At 44.2% G+C, this 21242-nt stretch overlaps 1 protein-coding gene across 3 annotated transcripts; it reads right to left on the minus strand.

Moving 5' to 3' along the window:
• Positions 1–5468: 5468 nt before the first annotated feature.
• On the minus strand, positions 5469–21242 carry UTP25 (UTP25 small subunit processor component). 3 transcript variants are annotated; one of them, XM_042051806.1, is made up of 12 exons: positions 20780–21242; positions 19520–19559; positions 18047–18296; positions 17090–17296; positions 14912–15000; positions 13155–13565; positions 11864–12083; positions 9638–9840; positions 8223–8405; positions 7465–7577; positions 6818–7063; positions 5469–6015 (listed from the first exon to the last, which is right to left on the minus strand). In XM_042051806.1, the coding sequence occupies exons 1-12, from the start codon at positions 20878–20880 to the stop codon at positions 5769–5771; spliced, it is 2310 nt and encodes a 769-aa protein (XP_041907740.1). In that variant the 5' UTR covers positions 20881–21242; the 3' UTR covers positions 5469–5768. The 3 variants fall into 3 exon arrangements, 2 of the variants coding, with proteins under 2 accessions (XP_041907740.1, XP_041907739.1); XM_042051805.1 differs by lacking the exon at positions 20780–21242 and adding an exon at positions 20067–20757; XR_006020284.1 differs by lacking the exon at positions 20780–21242 and adding an exon at positions 20067–20758 and having other exon boundaries at positions 5790–6015; positions 6818–7056.

A 21242-nucleotide genomic window follows, 5' to 3' on the forward strand; every position in this document is an offset into this window, starting at 1 on the left:
ACTCCTTCCAGTAACAGAGACTTGCCCTGCTGTGTTTTCCCACACAGAAGTACCTCATGTGGTGCATTTAGGTGCTCAGAACTGGAGCATGATCATTTGGTCTTCCTTCTTTAGAAACAGGACCTCACTGTGATTCTGACTTCTGCCTCTTCTCATCCCTGTGGACAAGGTGGCCTTCTTTGTGCCCATGGGCTCCCTGTCTGCCATGGGCTAATTCCACCAAACTTCGCAGGCCTGCAGTTCAGGTGAGCTGTTTCACAAAGCTTGTAAGCACTTCAAGAGCTTCTGCACCTCCATCTCTAAATGATCTCTCCTTCTTCGGACACAAGCAAGCAGCTTCTGAAGTTACTGGAGAACTTCCAGCTTGTAGCAGGAATTAAGTGAGACACTAATTTCTTCCTTTGGGGCTTTTTCCTGGGTTAGCTGCATTTTACCAGGATTTAACTGCATTCCACCCAACTCCACTGGCAATACCTGTGTGGGAGAAGGGGAGGGAGAAATGAAGCACAAAGCAGCCTGAAGGATCTGGAATGGCAGAAGAGGTGATGCAAATTACCACTGGCTATTCCCCTCCTCTGGGAGAGGGCAACAGGCAGCAGAGCAGAAGTAAGCCAAGCTACAGACCTGCAACCTCAAATGTAATTTTTTTAGTTAATTTAAACAGGTCCATTAATTTAACAGGGAAAGGATGAGGCCATGCTTAGGAGCAGGTAATTTTAACGTTTAAGTCATAGTGCTGTGTTCAGTGATGTCTAAGAAACATGAGCTGCCAGAAAATCTGGCTTATTCTCCAGTTACTGAGCACTGGATGCACCAGAGGAACCCACAAGGCTTCTTTTCAGAAAGACACCTCCTGACTGATCATCCATTTCTTGATGCTCCAGTGGGCTTTTTTGGACAGGTCTTCCCTGTTGAGTTAGCTCCAAACAGCTGCAAGGCCAGGTATGCTCCCCTCCTTTCAAATTCTTCCCCAGGCTAAAGGAGCATTAATTCTGTGATTAAGCTAATGAGTGGGGCCAGACCAACACACAGAATAATGTTGGAGAGGGAAATGAGATAGTTCATGCTACAGAGGTAGTCAGCAGAGAACATGGCACGGAGTAACTTAAGAGGTTTTTGTTGCAATGAGCTGCTCTGATCCTTCCAGCCTCACCAAACAATTTAGAAGTCCCCCTTACCAAGGAACTTCTCAAAAACCTTGTATAAGTACAAATAAATGGCATGAACTGGTTCCCATTTATCCATGTCTAAGCTCACGTTTTGGTACAAAACAGATCCAGTTTTTCCTACTTTGATTTAAAAAAACATACGTTTTTAAAGCTAAATATTAATTGTTTACTAACAATGAGGGCTTTTGACACCTGACACCCAAGGCAAGTAAATAAAATGGAACTTTCTGCTTCTTAATGAGTAATAACAAGGTACTCGTAATGCTTTTTAGTTATGGTCCTGGCTACCAAGTCCCCCTTTTGTAAGAGCATAAAGGAGGGGCTAATAAGAGACCTTACAGCACCCTGATAAACCTGCTTTAGCAATTTTGGCAACATCTCTTTAGATTTATGCCACTATCAGTGCTAAGAGTTTGACCCTAGAAATGTAATGTCATGTACAGCACGTAAGACATCAGTGTGATTTTCCTGTTTTGTCTGAAAGAACAAGGCCAAATTCCTGTTTTTAGCTGCAGCTACATAATTATATTGTCAACTGCCCCATGTTTACCATCCTGGTTTTGTCCTGTGTGTTGTTTTTCTGTACTTTACCTTGATCTCTCCCATCTCCTTTACTGAAACTCCTGTGCCTCTCTCACGTAATCAAATATTTATTCCTTAAGTACCACCCAATGTTATGGCCATTCCAGCATCTCCATTTCAGCTAACCAATTCCCATTACCAGCTCATACCTGTTAGCTGTTTATCCATCCCAGAGCTGGTGGTCTCAGCCCAGCTCCCAGTCCGCCTGATAAAACAAGCAACCCTCAAGCACCACTGAAACTAATGGTCAATTAAAATACAACCAGCCCCAGGCTAGTTAATTACCCTTTACTGTCAAGCTCAGTACAGAAGATGAGATTTAAAGCCAGAGGGACTGACCTGTGTCTTGGATCTAATGTGAGCAAAAGCACCCAGATCTGGCTCCAGTAATACACGTGTATCTTAAACCTCGTGTGGTGTTTTCCAGTCAGGCTTCTGGCTTGCTGCCTCCCTCCTGGGCTGCAGCCTGGCCCAGCTCAGCCAGCACACCAGCTGCACCTTCACCTTCCCTAGGGGATTAAGGGTCACCTGGATCTGCAGAGGGGAAGATGGAGGCTCACCCCAGTGACCTCCCCCAGGGCACCTGTTCCCTTCCCCGTGCAGAACCTGTGGAAGCTCTGTCACCAGACCACTATGGTGAAGGGAGGAGCCCTCTCTGCTGTCTCTAGGCAGGACAGTGTTAAGCAGCTGGGTGACAGCAGGGACTGACTGCATCCTGCACTTGCTCACACCCCTCTCCCTCTCTGCACAGGCTGCTCGTACATCCCCTCATGATGGTGTGGATGGGCTTTCTCAACTGCTCCCTCACAAAGTGTTTCATCGGACATGCTTGGTTACCAAGCCCAAAAAAACCCCCAAACCCTGGAGAGTAACTCTTGGGGCTGAGGCCATGAAGCATGACTAATGCAGAGCTGAGAAACCCTGGCAGCCTGTGACAGCACAGCTGTAAAGTAATTGTTAATTCTGCTGTTGTTAACAGGAATGCTCCAGTTCCTCTCTCATGTGATTCGTCCCGTGTTTCCCAATAACTGCTGCAAAACCAACAACCTGCCTCTTCACAGGAGGCAGCTCTCCAGCATGGAGACAGACTGTCCCGAAGTCACCTTTCCCTCCCTCCTCCACATTAATACAGGCAGTAGCAGAAGGCTGGCTCCTATCCTGCAGACACATTTTTAGAGAAAAAAAAATTGCCTTTTGGTCATCTTTGAAAGGAGCAACAAAATGTAAAAGACCTCTTACCCTGATTAGGTTTTGCTAGTGAAAAAATGATCCATTAGAACATGAACTCATTAGCTGCAAGAACAGTCTTCCTACAGAGACAGGTATGTCTTTCTCTTGGTCATCCATTAGTAGGATTTCCTTAGGAATTTCCTGAGGCAGGAGATGCTAAGAAGAAATTCTTGTTTAACATCTTAACAGCAGTTGTTTTTACCCTTGGGTTTGAATCTCCCAAAGCTAGGTGCTAATGCTTCGGCACCACTGCGTGTTAGGGCAGGGAACAGGCAGTCGGCTCTATGCTATGGTACAGCACATTTCCCAAGAATACAGGATTAGCTGTCAGTGCTCTGACATCCTCCTGAAACAATGACCAAAAAATGGATTCTTAAGAACACCATCACCTCCACGAAGACATGGTACTGAGGTCAAAATGAACAGGATTTTGTTTTACATTTGTTTCCTAAAGATGAGTAATTACTCATCATTAGTGCATTTTGGCGGAAAAAACGGCAAAATGCTCACTCTGCAGAGACTGCATGCTGTCAAGTAAAAAGAGGCAAAATATTCTATTTGCTAATGCCTTTCTTATTCCATTTGTGTCAGAATTTGAACTAGTGTTGAACAATTAAAAAAACCCCAACCCTTTAAAATTTCATTTCTAAAACTTAGTGTTCCCACAGAAATTCATCTCTGAAAGCCACATTATCACAAGGAAGATGGGCTCTGAAGTAACTCATTTGGAGCCAGCAGTTGTCCCAGCAAACAAAGCATTTGTGTCCATGAACACACATCCAGAATGGGCCAAACTCTGATCTTGGTGCTCACCACCTCCCAGTAACTGTCTCTGGAACCACTCTTGGACAAAGCCCTGCACCAGGGAATTATTTAAGATGATAAAAAAGGGACATTCACACCAGTACAGAGAAGGGCTCCCCATATCAGCAAACCTGTTTGAGTCACTACTGCAGCCCCCTAGGCAGAATCCCTGCCTAGGATCAGTGCTGGCTGATGAGGCTCCCTACTAAGGCAAGCAAGAATTTGTCAGAGCACAAAAACCTCATACACGAGCTCTCCAAGGCTCTGTGCTGGGAGCTCTGAGCACCTACTGAAGGCAGTGAAGAGGCATTTTCTGCTTTGGCAATCAGCAAGAGTTATAATTAGAAATCAACATCAGAAATGTGACACTGGTATATATACATTTCAAATTTCAAAGCATGCTTGTCTTAGGAACAAACCCAGGTAGTTGATAAAAAAATCATGACTGCCTCAGTCTACAGTTTGGCCTTCCTCCCATGAAGGCACTTTGCTTTTAACTTCAGTGTGGGCAGAAAAATCCTTGCAGAGTTAAGGCTGTGGTACAAAACTCTTGCTGCTTCTTTAAACAGGAGCTGCACTGCCTTATGTTATCTCCCTAAGCAGCTATCCCACTTTAGCTTCCTCAGAGGTCAGCTATTATCTCTGCTAAGTACATCCGGTGTAGAAAGGAAATTCCTTAATCCTATTTTGTGGACTTGTTTTCCTAGGCACAGCCATAATTCTCCCACATCCAGCCTGGGCCATGCAATAAAAATCCTTGATTGCCACTGCTGCTCTGTGCTGTACAGGAGACAGGTGTCCACCAGGAAAAGTTTGCTTGGGCTCTTAATTCTTGTGTGCTACAGCAGAGGTATGTAAAATTAATAGACAGCATTACTTAAAATGCAAAGCAAGAAACTGCATGGGTTTTCACGTCTACTAAATGATAACTACTCAAGTTCACAGCCTTTGAGGAATATAGGAATCAGAAATATGACAAAAATTGGCAGAAATTATGTGCCTCAAGGAGTGTATTTCACTTTGGTCTTATTACTTAAGCCTCCTAGACAAGCTTATTACAGGATGGGTGTTTCCTTCTTGCATTTGGGCTGATGCAGGGCCCACCTGTCCCTCTGGAGAACAATCTTCCTGCAGTTCTAGCACGTGCTTACAAAAACTAATCCCTCTACTTTTAGCTCCCTTTAAAGTAGACTTAGCTTCCTGGAAGAAGAAAAAGGCAGTACCAAGATGCTTCCCTGTTCTCCATATGCAACCATCAGGAGGAAAAACCAGACAAACCAACCACTTCACCTCCACCTGTGGTGTGAGATACCAGACCATGGGCATTTGCAACTGCAAATCCCCTGGTTTTGTACTTAACCCTGGTAAAACTGAACAGCCAGAGGGTCTGTTGGAAACAGGAGGCAGAGATATTTAGGTCACTCCAGGAAAAACACAAAACCATAGCTCCTACCCAAGCACATTTAAGGATTCTCACAAGTGTCAGCTGGAAGCAACTCTCATTCAGCAGCACACTTGTGTTAGAAGCCCTGCCTGCAGCTCCCTTGTGTAGGCTTACAGAATAGTGACTCATTAAATACTTGGGCATTTTTCTTATCCTAGACAAGAGGAAAAACTTCCTTTCGAGAAAAGAAGGTGAGTTTGCTACACCTAAAAATGAAATGAAACAGTCCAATCAAAAGCTATTTATCACTGCATGAATCTTTACTGACCCATGAGTTTTTTAACATACAAGAAAAATAGTTCTGGATTGATTTTGTTTCTACACAGAAAACACCCCCTAAGCCCTGCTTTTTTGAATGACACTCTTCATTTCTTGTTGGGCAGAGTACTGAAATACAAAATTTAATACTATATGAACAATTTCAACAGAATATTTAACAAAAGGAAGTAAAAAGCTTAACACTTTTTTAAAAAGCAATATAAAAATCTGCATTAGGAGCAAAATGCAGGTCCATCCAATCACCCAGTCTGTAGGATCACTTAATCATTTTCTCCTGTAACAAAGAGGTGCACGTTCTTCTTGGACTGTAGCATTTGAGCTGTGCGGTCTATGCCAACCACTGCAGCCAATTTCTGAGCATCGTACTTGGAGTAGAGCACAGTGCAAGTCCAGGTAGCATCCACCCCACTGTCTGTGGCCTTCAGCATGTTACAAATCTCACTGTAGAAGTGGGAGTACGTTGGTAACTCATAGAAAATTAGGTTCCTAATGCCTTTTATTGTATACCTGTAGTAGAAAAAACCAACCAAACAAATTTGTTGCAGATTTTACAAAATACGCATGTTAAAACATCAATCCTCTATCAGGTCTTCCAATTTCCATGAACCTCAGTGCACATCAGCTGTAGCTCAACTTTACAAACCCTGTGTCACGGACTGAAGACTAAACAGAGAAGTGGAATTTAGGGGGAAAATCTAACACTGCCAGGCACAATGGCTTCCTCTGAAGTACCAACCACCACCAATTTATGAAGCAGTCAGCCTCTTCAGCTTGGACTGTAATACAGTGAAGACTGACCAGATCAGGCCTCATGAAATTTTTCGTATTTGCCAAAACATCTGCTAGTAGAAAAAAATCCTGTTCCATTAGGAACTTGTAAACAGCTCCAGTCAGGATGTACCAAATTTTCCAAGTGGCCTCAGCTTGCTGTATTGCATTATTGAACCAATTACATACTCTTTCCAAAATTTTATGCAATTACTGTGGCACAGATGAACACAAATAAAAGGCCCAATGAATCCCATTTGCAGGCTGTATCACCCTGTCCTGACATCACTGGGACTTGGCAGCACTTACCTCCCTGAATAAAGCTTTGCTCCTAACAAAATAATAAAGTCTCTGCAAAGGGACTGCTGACAACAGGCAAAAACTTGACAGTAAACTTAACAGCTCTTATTTCAGTCAAAGAAGTCCTCAGAGGGATCCAACAGATTCGAAAAGCAGCAGAGCCCATCTATGACTAAGGTCAGACTCTACCTTCAGAACAGCACACACGCAATTCAGAGGGAAAACTCGATCCACAATTCACCTTTTGTAGAAGTGGAAACGCTCGGTGAACAATAAAAACTGCTTCTCTCCCTTGAGAAAGAAGCGCCTTGCTCTGCAGACAGCAGCCTTTTTAGTGTATTCACAGATGTGAGTGAAATTCAGGTCCTCTTTCTTGAAGTAGTTTCGAAGGCGCACGTAGTCGAAGTACGACGGGACGTAAATGAGCGTGTGGGACATGATGGCATCGCGGTACTCGGGCAGAACTTTGTCAATGAAAAACTGAAACCTCAGTTAAAAAAAATAAATACATTTTAACCAGAGTTAAAATTCAGCTTCCCAATACTGATATGAGCTCAAACAGGAATATCATCAAACAACAGACTACCAAAGATTTTCACTACATTTGTCTTTCTTTTAACTTCACAGGATTTCTACATGTGTAGGAGATAAAAGGCTTTACCAGCACTACACAATTCTGGTAGAGACTGGTATTTCTTCCCCAGCCTATATTCTCCAGTGCCTTTGGCAAGGAGAAGGCCATTACTCCCCTCTACCTGTGCAGAGCCCAGCCTACACCTGAGGACTAATGAAGATGTACTGCTGTGGTGAACCCACAGTGTGCTCTGCAGTATGCTCCACTAAACCCGAAATCGCAGTCACTGGGGCACAGCCTGAGACACACAGTACCTTGAGTCTATCACAGAAGTTACACTTTCAGCTTCTAATCTCCGAAAAACATGAGGAAGCTGGACCACAACGTGGCTGATGGAGCCAGTGAGTGGCATGTTGCGGACAGCAACCTGTGAGAAGGAAGTAGGATGTTTAGGGCAGCAGCATTCCAAAGGCAGGCACACTGCAGCCAGCTTTCTGCAGCTCACATCTGACAGCACAAGGCTGTTTTTAAGAAAACCAGTGCACAAGGCTGTTTTTAAGAAAGCTCCAATACAAAACTACAGTCATGGTACACAAACCAGGTCTGTTAAATACACAATGACTGCTTATGCCCTGAATCCTATATATTTGAGATGGTCTCCTAAAGTTTTTAGTTTTCCTTTTTCTTTCAAAATACTACCAGTTCATGCATCTTACACAGTAGGAGATAAAAAAAAGAAAGCAGATGAACCCTCCATTTAACAACAAAAAATATAAAACAAGATAACTTGAGACTGTCAAATTAAAAAACCAAAATCCCATTTCTGACATGAGACAGCAGCTACTATGAAAGGAAAGTATCAAATAAGCATCACTGCATGAGGAGCAGTTCTTCATACCTCTGGCAAAGTATGCAGTGTCATGGAGATGCAGACTGAAACATTTGGGTGAGAGAAATGATAGGCACGCACAGTCTTTCAGCAACTGAGTTACAGAATTTTTCCTCACGTTGGGTTTCGTGTTCCTCTCCCCCTCCCTTCCCCACCAGCATTCCAGCTCCTCTGTGAACTCACCTGCCCAGCGTAATTGAAGCAGTGTTTGTTGAAGACAGAGTTAATCTGGGGGTCCTGGAGAGCGCTGAACAGCAGCGTCTGCCGGTAGTACTTGGACCAGTTGTTGAGATTCAGCATCCGCACCCGGGAGAAGTCCACCCCGTGGGAATCCAGAGGCAGCAGGTTAATGTGCTTCATCAGGTGCTGCACAGACAGATGGAGACACATCACTGCTGGCATCCCTGACTGCCTGCAAAAGCCTTAACTGCAGTGGGGAACAGGGCAGGGGCCAGCACGGCAGCACAGAATATAAACATCCAGCATCTCCCAAGACACCACTGTCTGGAATTTATTGACCACAGCAAGAGCAATTTACTTGATTTCCTGCCACAGAACTGAAAGCTACCATCTCTTTAGTCATCAGGAACAGTAACCTTTCCTTCCAGTCTTCTCCTGGGGCAAGCATAATGGATTTGTTTGTATTAAAAGTCAATGTGCCCAAGGTTTCTGAGCTAAAAGAAGCCCAAGCACAGCTCAGCTCTCATCACATTCAGAGAAAGTTTGAAGAAATTCACTGCATTTTGCCCTCAGGGAATGATGCCTAGGACTGGCATCCCTGCCACCACTTGGCAGGCAGTTGCACCTAAAGGGAAAAATGGGAAGCAGGCTCCAGGACTCATTCCTTGGATATTGTGTAGGCTCAAGTGCCCTTTCTGGGACTCCTGAGGAAAGATGATCTTCTGGACTCATCCAAAATGCCTAGTGACATCATGTAGTCAAAACATCTGGTCCAGGTACCTCTGAGGTGTTTTTACATGGAAAATAAAACCCTACCATTTCAACCCTGAAAACTTCTACTAACCAAAAGCTGAAAAGCAGGGGTACTGCTGCAGACCTGCCACAACCCCAAGAGCTCTATTTTCATAAAATGTACAGGAAGCCCTTCATACTGTTTAACTCTGGACATGACTAATGCTTAGTACCTCTGCAGTCAGTGGAGACAAGAGGCAGCTCCTCTTGCTTTCTGTGAAAACCTGAATTAGGCTGTAGAGATTCCTCACATGGCTGCAATCTGACTGAGACACTGGGCAGTCAGACAGCTGGCATAACTTCTCCCAGATGTGATTAAAGGAACCATCATTACCTCATGCTGCAAGGTAATTAAAACTGTCCAAAAAACACCTCTGATGAAATATACTACTAAAGCACCAAAGAAAGTTTTAGAGAGAACATGTCCTGAATACTACCAAAATCTGCAGAAAGAATATTCTTAGTATAAGGAAAATATCAGGGTGGAGGGAGGAAAAGAAACAAACATCCATGTCTAGAATCAAGTCAGTAAAAACCAGCAATGCTGCTCACTGCCAAAACTGAGTAACATCAGACCAGCAAGACCCAGCCCAGCACAAAAATGAACACATATATGGAAAACGCACCAGAACGTGCTCCCAGTTCTGCATCAGGTAAATGTCTGCTTGATCAATTATGAGGATTTCTATTGATGACAGAAAATCGAAGTCTCTCTTCTTCTCCCCCTCAGCGCCAATGACAGTCCTGATGCCCAGGGGAGAGGCAATGATAATGTCTGAGGAGTAGAAGGGCGCATAGAGCCTCATGCTCTTCTGCAGAATCGCAACCCCTGTCCAACAACACCAAGAGCAATGTCTCAGTTAACATCAATTATCAACCACATTCTTCCAGCAGGCTCTGGAACAGTGATTCCCCCCATTTCCTCTGCCCACACTGATGAATATAGCTGGACACAACTAATCCAGCTGAAACTCTCCCTTCCCCAAAAAGTGCTTACCCACCCTACCCCCCTTCGACAGGCATTTGGAAAATTTTCATGAAGTTTGGCAAAGCATTTCTGTATTATTAAGATTTTCCATAATCCGAACAAAAATTTTTAACTGAAACATATTGTTCGTGAGTTTCTGCTGAACAGGGGAATGAGGAGACTGAACAACTTAAGAAAAAAAATGCAGAAATTAACTACTCCTTTCTCCTTAAATTCTGAACTTTGGTCTCTGCCTTTGGGTATTACAGTAACTTATTTTAACCTGTCATGAAAGTTCTGGGGTGGATCTCTTGACTAGCAACTGCCTTTATTCATAGGGCTGAAAGATTTGCTACTAAACCACAAAGGACGAGGTTCTTCATGTTACAATGATCAAAGGCATGACCACTCTTGCACCTCCACTGCTTCTCACACCACGTGTTGCAGGGTACATTCTAAACCAGTTGATGCATCACCTCTCATGTTATAGACAGGAAATGGAAGGAATCAAAGGAGTTTGTGTCATAACTACATGTTTTTCTAGTATTTCTAGAACCCACAGTTTTCTGGTCTTAAAAATCCAGCTAGTCCAGACCACATTCAAACCACCCCCTTCAATCTGCCCAACAAAGTCTCTCCAACGTCTCTCCCTGTCCATGTGAAGGCAGGTATCACGGGTACAGCAGAAGACCCTTCCAAGAATTTCAGAGACAGCAGTAGGGATGCCTCCTGCTGTCTATTTCAACCCATAAAAATGGAAAAAGAAAGAAAAAGAAGAAAGGTTCAATTGGTTGAATTTCCAAGAAGAAGATATCACTTGTCACAGCATATACACAGTTTAGAAACATCAAGTCTTTTTTCTGTTTAAAAATGTGAAAGAGTGGTGGTTTCAGTAAGACATAACAAATGTGCTTTAAATTAGATCTTTGTGCAGAAGTAACAGGGTGTGCAGCACAGTAAGAAAGAGAAATTATTCTGCTTCTATAATTTGCTTCTGCGAGTTAACAGCACTGAAAGTTTCTTCAATCATTTCTTAACACTTAGTAAGTGGAACAAGCAGAGTGTGGTATGGGAGAGGACTGAAAGGAAAATTATTATGCTACTGAAAGTAAGATGCTTTCAGCCTGAGAGATATTCACTGGGGAAGAAGGAAAGACTGAGTGCGACCTGCTCACATCTTCCACTGCATCATTACATTTCTTGGGGTGCCAATTTATCCTTCAAGGTGCAGTATTTCAAAAGCCTCTGATCTGCCAAGTTAAGCTAGAAAAACTGCCTTCTCACCTTGGCAGCTCCAGGAACCAAGCCACTAGCTAGTTCTCTGCATACTGAGTTACTAAACAGGATTAAGACTACAATATTATGAAACAGTCTCAAATTTTCTGCTTGTCCAACACTCCTACTTTGCTGGCTACCCATTTGCTTTCATGAAAACCATGGGAAGCACAGCAGGAAACTGCTTTGCTCAGTATTGAGCTTTAATTTTGTTCCAGCCATTACAAGAGACATTGTGAACCCGCTAATTAAACCCAAAAGATTTTTTTTTTTATAACATGAAAAGACTTTGCTGCATAATCAAGGCTATCTTGAAAATGAGGTGTGGGCAGTCCTGCTAGAATAAAGCTGTCGTTGCATTTTAAATGATTCTGAACTTGTTGTGAAAATAATTACTTTTCTATTTTCTCTTCCTTTTTAAGTTCTGGCAAGGCAATAAAGATTTTCAGAAAAATCCAAGTTGTCAGTACAAAACCAGCAGGAATACCACACAGCCTAGAGTCTCACCAGAACTTCCAGCCCTGATAGCTCCTAGGCATTTGGGAAGAATTTGTTACTTAGCAGTCCTGATTTTTACAAGCTAAAAATCATCAGTTCAGAAGGTCCTTACCAATTCTGAAGTGGTCATCAATGTTGCCAGAAAAGATGGCTTCATAATCTTCAGGTCTTTTCAGGTTGGGGGGCTTCTCTTCTGGGTCAGAGCCAAACTCCCCTTTGAAGCGCTTTTTATTGCTTACATCTATTTTTTTCTTGTCATTCACTTCGAGAAGACTGATGAAAGCATGCACAATCCGCAGAGCACATTCCCTGAAGGGCACTATCATCAGTACCTGTGCAGATCAACCATTACAAGAGAATAACCCATAAAATGTGAACACTTGCTGTTAACTGTATGTTAATTAAACTTTTGGCTTGGATCTGCCCCCATGGAGCATCCCAGCCATCAAAACAAAGCCATTCTGACAAGCAGCAGCAAGGGAAGATGCACTGGGATGCAGTGGGCTCTTGAATTGGTAGTGGCCAGCAGCTCAGCCTGGTTTCCCAGCTCACTCAGGGTACCAGTACAGCAGAACTGAAAACTAAGCACGTGCTCCTGTCCTCCCTAACCCCCAGGCAAGCAAGAGTTCCTGTGACACAGGGACAAGGTCCAGAGCTGGCTCTTGGATGGGTGGCAATAGTCCCTGCACAGAACTCCAAAATATAAATGGCTAATGGGGGAGTCAACATAGAAACCAAAGATTTGCCAGGCATGCAGCAAACACTGAAAGCCAACTCTGGAACTGCTCAACAGGCAGCTGGCACGCTGGTGACAGGCTGCCATAGCTGAATCCACCTGGCTATCAACTAGAGGTTACTGTGAATCCAGCTAGGATTGGTTTGGGGCCCACTCCCCCAACTACGACAGCTGGCCTTGACAATGGGGCTGCGATTCCCTGAGGTACTCCCAGGTACAGAAAGTTCCTTCCATGCAGACAAGTCCTTACAACTGCCTAAGGACAAAAAAATTCCTGGCACGTCCCACACTGGGTGACAGCCTCCACTACCTGCACTGATACTGAAGATTGATGTGGAGGCACCTGTCTGCACTGGCAGATTTAGACAGGGATGCAGGAAAACCTGTCCAACTGTGGTGGTAGGGGGACAAACAAAGAGATAAGTCAAACTCATGGCTTGGCACAAAACCAGGCTGGCTAACAACCCTGAGCTCACTGCTTCTCACAGGGCATTTGCCCTGGCCACGGAAGACAACCTCCAGGCACGATAAAGGGATGTGGAAAAGCACATGCCCAGGAACACATCACCTGAGAGAGCAGCAACAGAAATACTTGTGGATAAACTACCAGGATGTTTGTATGGCCTGAGCAGCCAGGGTGGGGACGAGGGAATCAGAGCTCTCTTACCTTAGGCCTAGTGAGCCCCTGATCCCTGTAGTCATCGGTGTCAGTCCCTGGCTTTCGGTCCCTCCGTTTGGTGTTGTTGCTGAGCACCTGGGCATTGGCCTTGAGGACATGGTTCAGGGCATGCAGGCAGTAAGCATGCCGGATTTCTTCTCCGTTTGTTAAAGCATTTCTTTCTGGATAGAGCAAGTCCCGGTACGAATTCATGATACAGAAGAGCTCTCTTTGTAACGGGGTAAAAGGGGAATCGCTTGGTTTGTCCACTGAGGACAGAAATTGTTTATTCACTTTTGGCCAAGTCGATTCCAAAGGCTTGTGGAGATGAAGCTGTTTCACATCAACTTCTTTGTCTGCTTTCAAAGTTTTATGTTTCTCCAAAGTGGAAGAAAAGATTAGTTGACCCACCCTTGGCCACTGAAAAAAAACCAAGTCAACAACGCTGAGGAGTCATATGTACCAAACCCTGCACACTTGAAAGCATATCACCACAGCTGGTGATATCAACTTTAATCAAGTTCATGAAATTAAGGAAATTATCTTTTCATAATACAAGTGGAAACCTTTTTTTCAATATGCAATCCCTTTCACAGTCTACCAGGATAAATGAACTTCAGCTCTGTAGATCTGGATAAGTTTTGCAGTGATGTGTCTATAACTGTTCCCATGCCAGAGGAAATTGAGGAATTTTCTGCCTAACCCACTCAGCAAACCAGTGCCTCAAACCAGGGACAAGGTGAGAACCCTGGAGTCCAACTATGCTTACCAACTGGCCCCACTGAGGTACATACTTTGATTAAAGATGAAAATAAACCCATTAAGGGCTAATCCCAGAAGCTGTGATTCAGTTGCTAAATGCAGTCTTGTTGGATGTCTGTCTGATTTTGAACAGCTATCAGTGTAGTAGAGGAAAACTCTAAACTTTAAGCCTTCTGCCATGCAAGTTGTCCCAAGCTGTCCCTGTAATGTAGCTACACCAATTTAAGCGAAGATATATCATGCATTGCTTCAGGTGGCACTGGTAATTTTGGCCATGTACCAAAAAAGTAAATTAAATTAAAGAAATAAAAAAAATCACAGCTTTCTCTCTGACTAACTAACCATTGGATATCTTCCAGTGAATGTCACCCAGCATATGGCTGACCAGAATGGGAGGCAACTCTCCAAAACAAAATCAGATGTGGAAAAGTTATGAAGAAAAGGTTTTCCTAAAAATGAGTATTTTGAGAACCAATACTCTCTGTCAAGCAAGGAGGTGCTTTTCTGGTACTGTAATCCACATATTACTGCCAGAATTAACAATGTAAGTAATAAATTCCCCTTCACTGGCTTGTAAATGGGTACAGGGACAGAGCCATCCTGAAGCAAGAACGTGAAAGTGCATCACAAGTACTTTTAAAAGTGTACATGGTCACCTCAGAAGTTAAGCTGCAGAGCACATCCCTGGCATTGTCCTATCACCACTCAGAAACAAGCCTTGCTTCCACCCCCAGTCAAGGTTTTGGGACTACAGCTCAAACTCTAAAGCTATGTTTTTCAGATGCGTCACCATATGCCTTCAAAACAGCAGACTTCACATTTCAACTCTTACTCAGCAGTAAGTGAAGAAGAAAACAGTTCAACAACAACACAGCGACAAAATCTCGATAATTCTAGTGCCAACAGCTACTACTAATAATTATAATCTACTTCACTTGTACAAAAAAGGATTATTTTAATCCAGGCATCTTTAGGAACACTGGATGGCTACAAAACATTGTTACCTGGCTTTGACTTGAAGTTTTAGGAAGCGAAGACATCTTCTCTATTTCTTTATCTTCAAGTTCTTTGTCCATGTGCTGTTTAAATGGATCTATTTATAGCAACAACAAAAAACCAGCCTGAGAACTATTGCAGCTAATAGTAGAATCAAGTTGCAGAATGGATTTGCAAATGAGATGAGCAGTTTCCATGCTGGCCAACACCACAATTAAAACTAGTTATTTCAAAGCACTTGGAGATGAGAGAAAGGTTGTCAAATTCTCTCTGCGAAGAACAGAGAGAACAGATTTGACAGATTGCTTTTAAAATGAAAAGAAGCACTTATGGAAGTACTAGAATTTTCAAGCACTAATCAAATGTTAGACAGGAAAACAGTATGTAGTGGAAAACAGTGGCAATTTTTTGCCTTAAGCTCTGACATGTCCATTGCTTGCAGGTGAAAAAGGCTGTCAATAGTAAAGTCCCAAGAACTTGCTCCTAATTTACTAACAGCTCTGCCCAGGGCTTTGGCCAGTGATATGAACACAGTTTGTAGTAAAGCACAGAAATATTAAGCGAGTTTTGGCGAAGGGAGGCAAAAATTGCCTGAAGTGAGAAAAAGTCTGATTTTTCTAATCAGCATTTCTTTTTGGAAAGGAGAGGCAAAGAACTGTTAAATCATATTATACTCAAAGACAGTGGCACGCACAAAGTCACATGCAAAGCTTGTTTTGAAAGCCAAACCCTGTATCCTGCTTGCAGCACAGCAGCACTCACTGCATAAAGAAAACTAATTAGGGAACACTGGTGCTTGCCAACAAATATCCACCCCACACACAAGTTACCCAGGCAAAAGTCAAGACATTTACTGATCATGACACTGAAAAAAAATTGAGAAAATCTTCCCAGAAACACAAATGAACAGGATATCACTTAATTGGACTGCAGGCTCTCTCCTCAGTTGTTTTACTGATTCCAGCATTTTCCCAATAAAGTAGAGGGAGTAATGGGAGGCATTTTCAGGAATTTTAGTGACCCTGGGACCAGAAATTCATCCCCTTTCTGCTATCTTAGGTGACTCATTTTCTGCAATAGATTATAAAGACACTTCCAAGCTACAAGAACCCACCGAGAAGTAGTGCATCATTTATAGGTGGAACAAAGCTGTTAGGATACTTAGCATGCAGTTGGAGAGCTACTATTCTCATTAAAATGCAATGCCAACAGCCTAAGTCATATTCTCATGGTAACAAGAACGAGCTGTTTTTTCTATCACATGGCCCTTTAATGCTTCCACACATTTCATGTATCACCCAGGCTGCCTCCCAGATCTAATGTCAGCTGCTGCTCCAAGATGACAAGCCAGCATCACTAGGGATGCTACAAACATATTTCTCTCTCTCAAACGACGCCATCTGATATTAAAGCCACAGAGCATGAAATCTGAGCAGAAGCTGTGCAAGTGCCAGTGTGTGCCATGTCGCTGAAGGATCGCACACCCGTGCAACACAGTTATTTTGTTACATATGGTGGGACGACTCCAACAGCGGAGCTCAGATGCATCTATCAGTGCAGTGAGATTCTGGGATACACCCTTAAAAGACACTACATGTGCTCTGCTGATGCTTCATACTCTCCTGATCCTGGTGCAGTCAGACTCCTCTGCATAACCTTCAAAATTCTGAGGGCGCTGAGCATTTGTCTAAATTACTGTGGCTGCTCCAAGCTTCTCAGAATCTGACCTCTAACTCCACTGAGATGTGAAGAATGCCCTCACAGGTCAGCTTTGTGATTATCTCCTGTGCTGTTTGTGCCAAGAATAACTTCCACAGTCAAGTGCAGCCTTGCAGAGCCCTTTTTATTACAGTGGCTTTTAAAACGACTATTAGAGCAGCAGAACAAGACAACACCCTCCACACACTTTTCTAGTTCTTGATATGTCAAGCTTTACCAGTCATAGCAGAAACCCCACATGAATCCCAGTTCCCAGGGGCTACAGAGAACAAATGGTTCAGCTACACATCTGCATTAGTGTTAAGGGTCCCTTATATAACCAGCTGACATGTGGGCAGTACAATGAATAAGGTGGTGGAAGAACTTGGAAGCTATACAGCCTATCGCTAGGGTGTTGGATAATTTAAACATGTTTACAGATACTCCTCTAAAGGCAGATCCCTAAACACAAACACACACTGTTTTACCTTCTGGAAGAGCTTGTGAAGAACTGCTGTCTCTCTTATCTGCATTGCAATCTCCACTCTCCTCTTCCATGAAATTGGTTTCCAAGCTAAATTCAGATTCATGTTTCACATCAGTAAACTCCTCAATTACTCCATGACGTGGGTCACAAGAGGTATCTGTGCCGTCAGCCTGCTCCTGGCTGAGTACCTGCTCTGCTGTGTCTGTGACTGTCAATGGTTAGAAAGAAACAGGTTATTTTCTCCTGGAAAAGTTACTGTCTGTAGATATTGCTCCCTTTGAGCTACTGATTTTTTTCTCCCAGTACTGTATCAAAAAAGATAAAAGCAGGCTTTGTATTCTACCATAAAGATGACTTTTGGCTAGGATGCCAAATGTTACATAACACAAAATGTGGTCCCCCAGAGAAAAATTAAAGAAGCAACATATTTGGGGAATATAACTTTTAGTTTGCAAAGACCCCAAATAACTGAAAATGATAAAAAGTTGACTCCTCTCTCCTAGCATTTCTTTGCAGACTTCATGAATGAGGATACCTCGCTGTAAAGGCGGCGGTTTCCTTCCAATTTCCATATTCTTTCCTGTGCTGTGAGGCAAACCTTTCCCTCCTCTCGGTGGCACAGCCAAGCCAGATGCTGCTTGAGAGAACAGCTTGTGTCTCCCATGAGTGGGTGAGAACCCCTGGTCTGCTGCTCCATGTGGATTTCCTCTGTGCTGCCGCACAAACAACATCTGAGGAAGCAGCAGCGGGCTGCCTGGCGCAAAATGAGCACAGCTACCCTTTCCCCTGCTAAATCCTTCAGCAACTGCTGCTCCCACCCACACAAAGCCAATGGAGCAACAGAGTCTCCAAGGCAGAAGAGCACCCAGCCAACAGCCAGTCTACAGCAGGATCCTGGCTAAAAACATTTGTTAGTCAAACAACATTTACCAAAGAAGCATGGGAAAAGAAAAACTACCTTCTTCCTCCTCTGGAACATCATCCTCATCTTCTTCACCTCCCTCTGCTTCTCCAGTCTCCTGGGACCCTTCGCTGTCCATTTCTGCCTCACTTTCCTCAGGTTCTTCTGATTCACTTTCATCATCCTCTTCCTCGCTTTCAGACTCAGGGGAGGTCTTCAGGGTAGCCAGGAGCTTATGATATCCAGAGACCTGTTCCACTTCAGTTTCTGAATCACTTTCTGCACTTGATTTATCAGAATCCTCAGACTGGAAAGGAAAACACGAGTGTAACAGCAACAACAGTAACAGCCTATTAAGCAGCAAGCAAATACCCTCACCTCTTACGGCTCTGTTTTCCCTCTCCCATGAAACCCTTACATAAATGTCATAGAAAACCTATAGAACCCACAGAAAAGTGGAATTTTTCAAAATCCACCATTTTATGCCAATAATTATGCTGGATATTCCCATTTAGATTTTGAGAGCATCTTGGGACACAGACTGAAGCACCTCATTCTGCACCAATTTGACTTGGAGCATCACAAAATCCAGTGCTTTCAGTCTCAGCTGAGTGAGGTCATTTGATCTCCACAGGCACGGCTCTGACTGACCTGGCACTAGAATCTTCTAAGAAAACCACATACAGATTGAAAATTGTAGAAGGGCATCCATACAAGGGACAGAGCATGCTGGACATGCTTCTGGCTTTCAAGAAGGTAAGTGAAATAGCTGTCAGTGGACAGTGGTTCCCCAGGTAGTTGGTCAGGTTTGGTTTAGCTGTACAGCTCTACACTGTGAGCAAGCCAGACTTGAGCCAGTTCTGTCCTGGGCTTGCACAAACCAATATCCAGATTACAGCCAAAACTGTAGTGAAACTGTGAGTATCAACACAACACTATTTACTCCTTTCTTAGCTCCTTTTAGCCCAAAAAGGAAAAAAAAAAAACAAAACCGGTAAATACTATGTTAATGCACAAAATTGCTAAAGGAAACAACTGAAACAGAGTAATTAATTTTTCCAAACTAAAACTTTGAAATCTTTTATTAATCTGATGATACAGGAGGTTATGAAATCCTGACTGAAAGAAAAGTAAAGCACTAGCAATTTGAAGGAGTATTCACATATTTCTTTGTTCAACAGAGAAGAAAATGTCTCCTAATTCGTGCAACACTAAGTTTATCAACATTATTAAAACAACTTAAAGCACGATCTAATTTTCACTGTGACTAAATAATACACAAAAAAAGTTAAGAACTGCAGTTATTTCCTGCTGCTTCTGCCCTCTGATGGTATTACAGTTTTGAGTTAGACATTACAGAGAACAATTGAGAGCCACACAAAAATCACATTCATCTTTTTCTCCTAAATACTGTTTTTCCAAGTGGAACAACTTAATCAACCTGAATAAGTTGGAAACATGAAATGCTAAGTTTTTCACTTCACTGAACTACACAAAGATGAAAATAAGGAAGAAATAAAAATACATTACCAGTTCACATATTTGAGTTGCTTCTGGTCTTCCAGAAACCCTGAAAAGAAAGCACTAAAATATCTTACTCTGTCAATGATGAAAGAAATGTCACAGGATGAAAGAAATGAGGGGAAGAGTGAATTGATTAGTTATGCAAGTTTAAAGAAGTTAAAAGAAAGCTTAAAAGCAAACCATCACACATGTCTCCCTAAGAAAAAAGACCCTTAAGGGTCACCCTCTCAGGTGATGTGACCCTCTCTGTACATGAAGCCTAAGTGCTCAGGCATTACAACTTATCAATACAAATTTTAAAGGAAAATCTTTATGCTTTAATCTCTGTGATTAAATGCTTTAATCAGAAAATGAGGTCTCAAAAGGAATTAAAAGAATCTAGGTAGAAGGGTAGTTTGTAACTAAGTTAACCAGAGACAGAGACTACTAGCGCTAAATATTGGTCTGTGAAGTGGGAAAAAGACACAAACTAAAGGTAAAACAGCATTAACTAACCAGTGTTGGGACTGCAATTCTTCAAAGAAGCCACTGTACAAGCTGGGCTTAAACTAACCTCAACTCCTTCAAAAAGATGCAGAGTCTTGTGTGGGACTGAGCATCACTGTACACACAGGACATTCTCTCCAGCAGGCCTTCCATCCCAACCCACGTCGGAAGGGTCGCAGGGGACACCCAAACAACAAACTTTAACACTGTGTGCCTGCTCCCAAAGGCTTTACAGCAGCAGCACAGATGGCACAGCATTTGGACTATGCAGCTCTTTCCTCAGAAGTTTGCACGGGGGTACAGAAGGAAGGTGGTCATTTTGACAGAAGGGCATCCCGCCGAGGAGGGAATGGCTCTTGTCACACAGATCTTCGCTGCTCTATTTTCATACCCTCTCCGACATCAGAAAAGGGCACGGAGCAAACAGTGGGAAAGCTGGATCCCTGACAAGCCAAGGGACCGGCCTGGCATCAAAATGGGAGCCCACCTCGCACTCCGCCGCTTCCCCACTCCTCGTGCCAGCCTCGGGGCTTCCCACAAGAGTTTACATTTGGTGAAAGTCAGTCCGAGCCGAGATTTCCTGCCTCCCGTTCTGCTTCCGCGATTCCCGGCTCACGAGCGGCAGTGCGCCACGCAGCTGCAACTCCCCTCCTTCCGTCGGGAGCCCAGGGGAGGCACGACAGGGAGCGGCCGCCGCCCGGGCTCCTCAGCCCTGCAGCCCCGGGACCGAACCGCGGGGCAGGGGCGGCCCCGCGCGGGCTCGCCCAGCCCGGCACTCACTTGTCATAGAACGGGTGCTCCTCGCCGAACTCCCGCAGGTGCTTCTTCTGCTTCTTGCTCAGGCTGCGCAGCAGCTCCCGCCCGGCTCGCCGCTTGCCCATGCCGGCCCGGCCCGCTCCACGTGGGTGCCCGGCGCGCTGCGCTGTCGCACGGCGGGGGCGGGCACCGCCCGGTGATGCCGGGGCGGGCGTCGTGCCCTGGGAAGGCGGGGTCTCGGGCGGCTGGAAGGAGAGGCGGAGGGGGGGGGGTGAGCTCACGGCCGGCCTCGCCCCGCCGCTGGCGGCCAGTGTGTCGTGCCGGGAGCGCGTTTATGCCTGCGAACCGCACTGGGGAACACAAGTACCGGCAAGGAACGCTTCGTCCCAGACTGTGTCCAAAACCAACCTTGTCCCGAAGCTGCGCCCCGCGCCCCCGAGCTTGGTGCGGGCGGTGACGCGTTTCCGCTGCCGGAGCGGCGGTGAGG

This window comes from Corvus kubaryi, unplaced genomic scaffold (assembly GCF_017639235.1).
Source record: "Corvus kubaryi isolate FWS band 111438036 unplaced genomic scaffold, C.kubaryi_AGA036_p1.0 76, whole genome shotgun sequence".
Taxonomy (NCBI): Eukaryota; Metazoa; Chordata; class Aves; order Passeriformes; family Corvidae; genus Corvus; species Corvus kubaryi.

Coding starts and splice junctions, on each gene's coding strand:
- UTP25 (XM_042051805.1), bottom strand. CDS start 20,257: ATGCTGTGCCATCTGTGCTGCTGCTGTAAAGCCTTTGGGAGCAGGCAC. Junction 13,566..14,911: donor AAACTTCAAGTCAAAGCCAG/GTAACAATGTTT, acceptor GTTTTTTTTCAG/TGGCCAAGGGTGGGTCAACT. Junction 9,841..11,863: donor TGATGACCACTTCAGAATTG/GTAAGGACCTTC, acceptor GTTGTTGGACAG/GGGTTGCGATTCTGCAGAAG.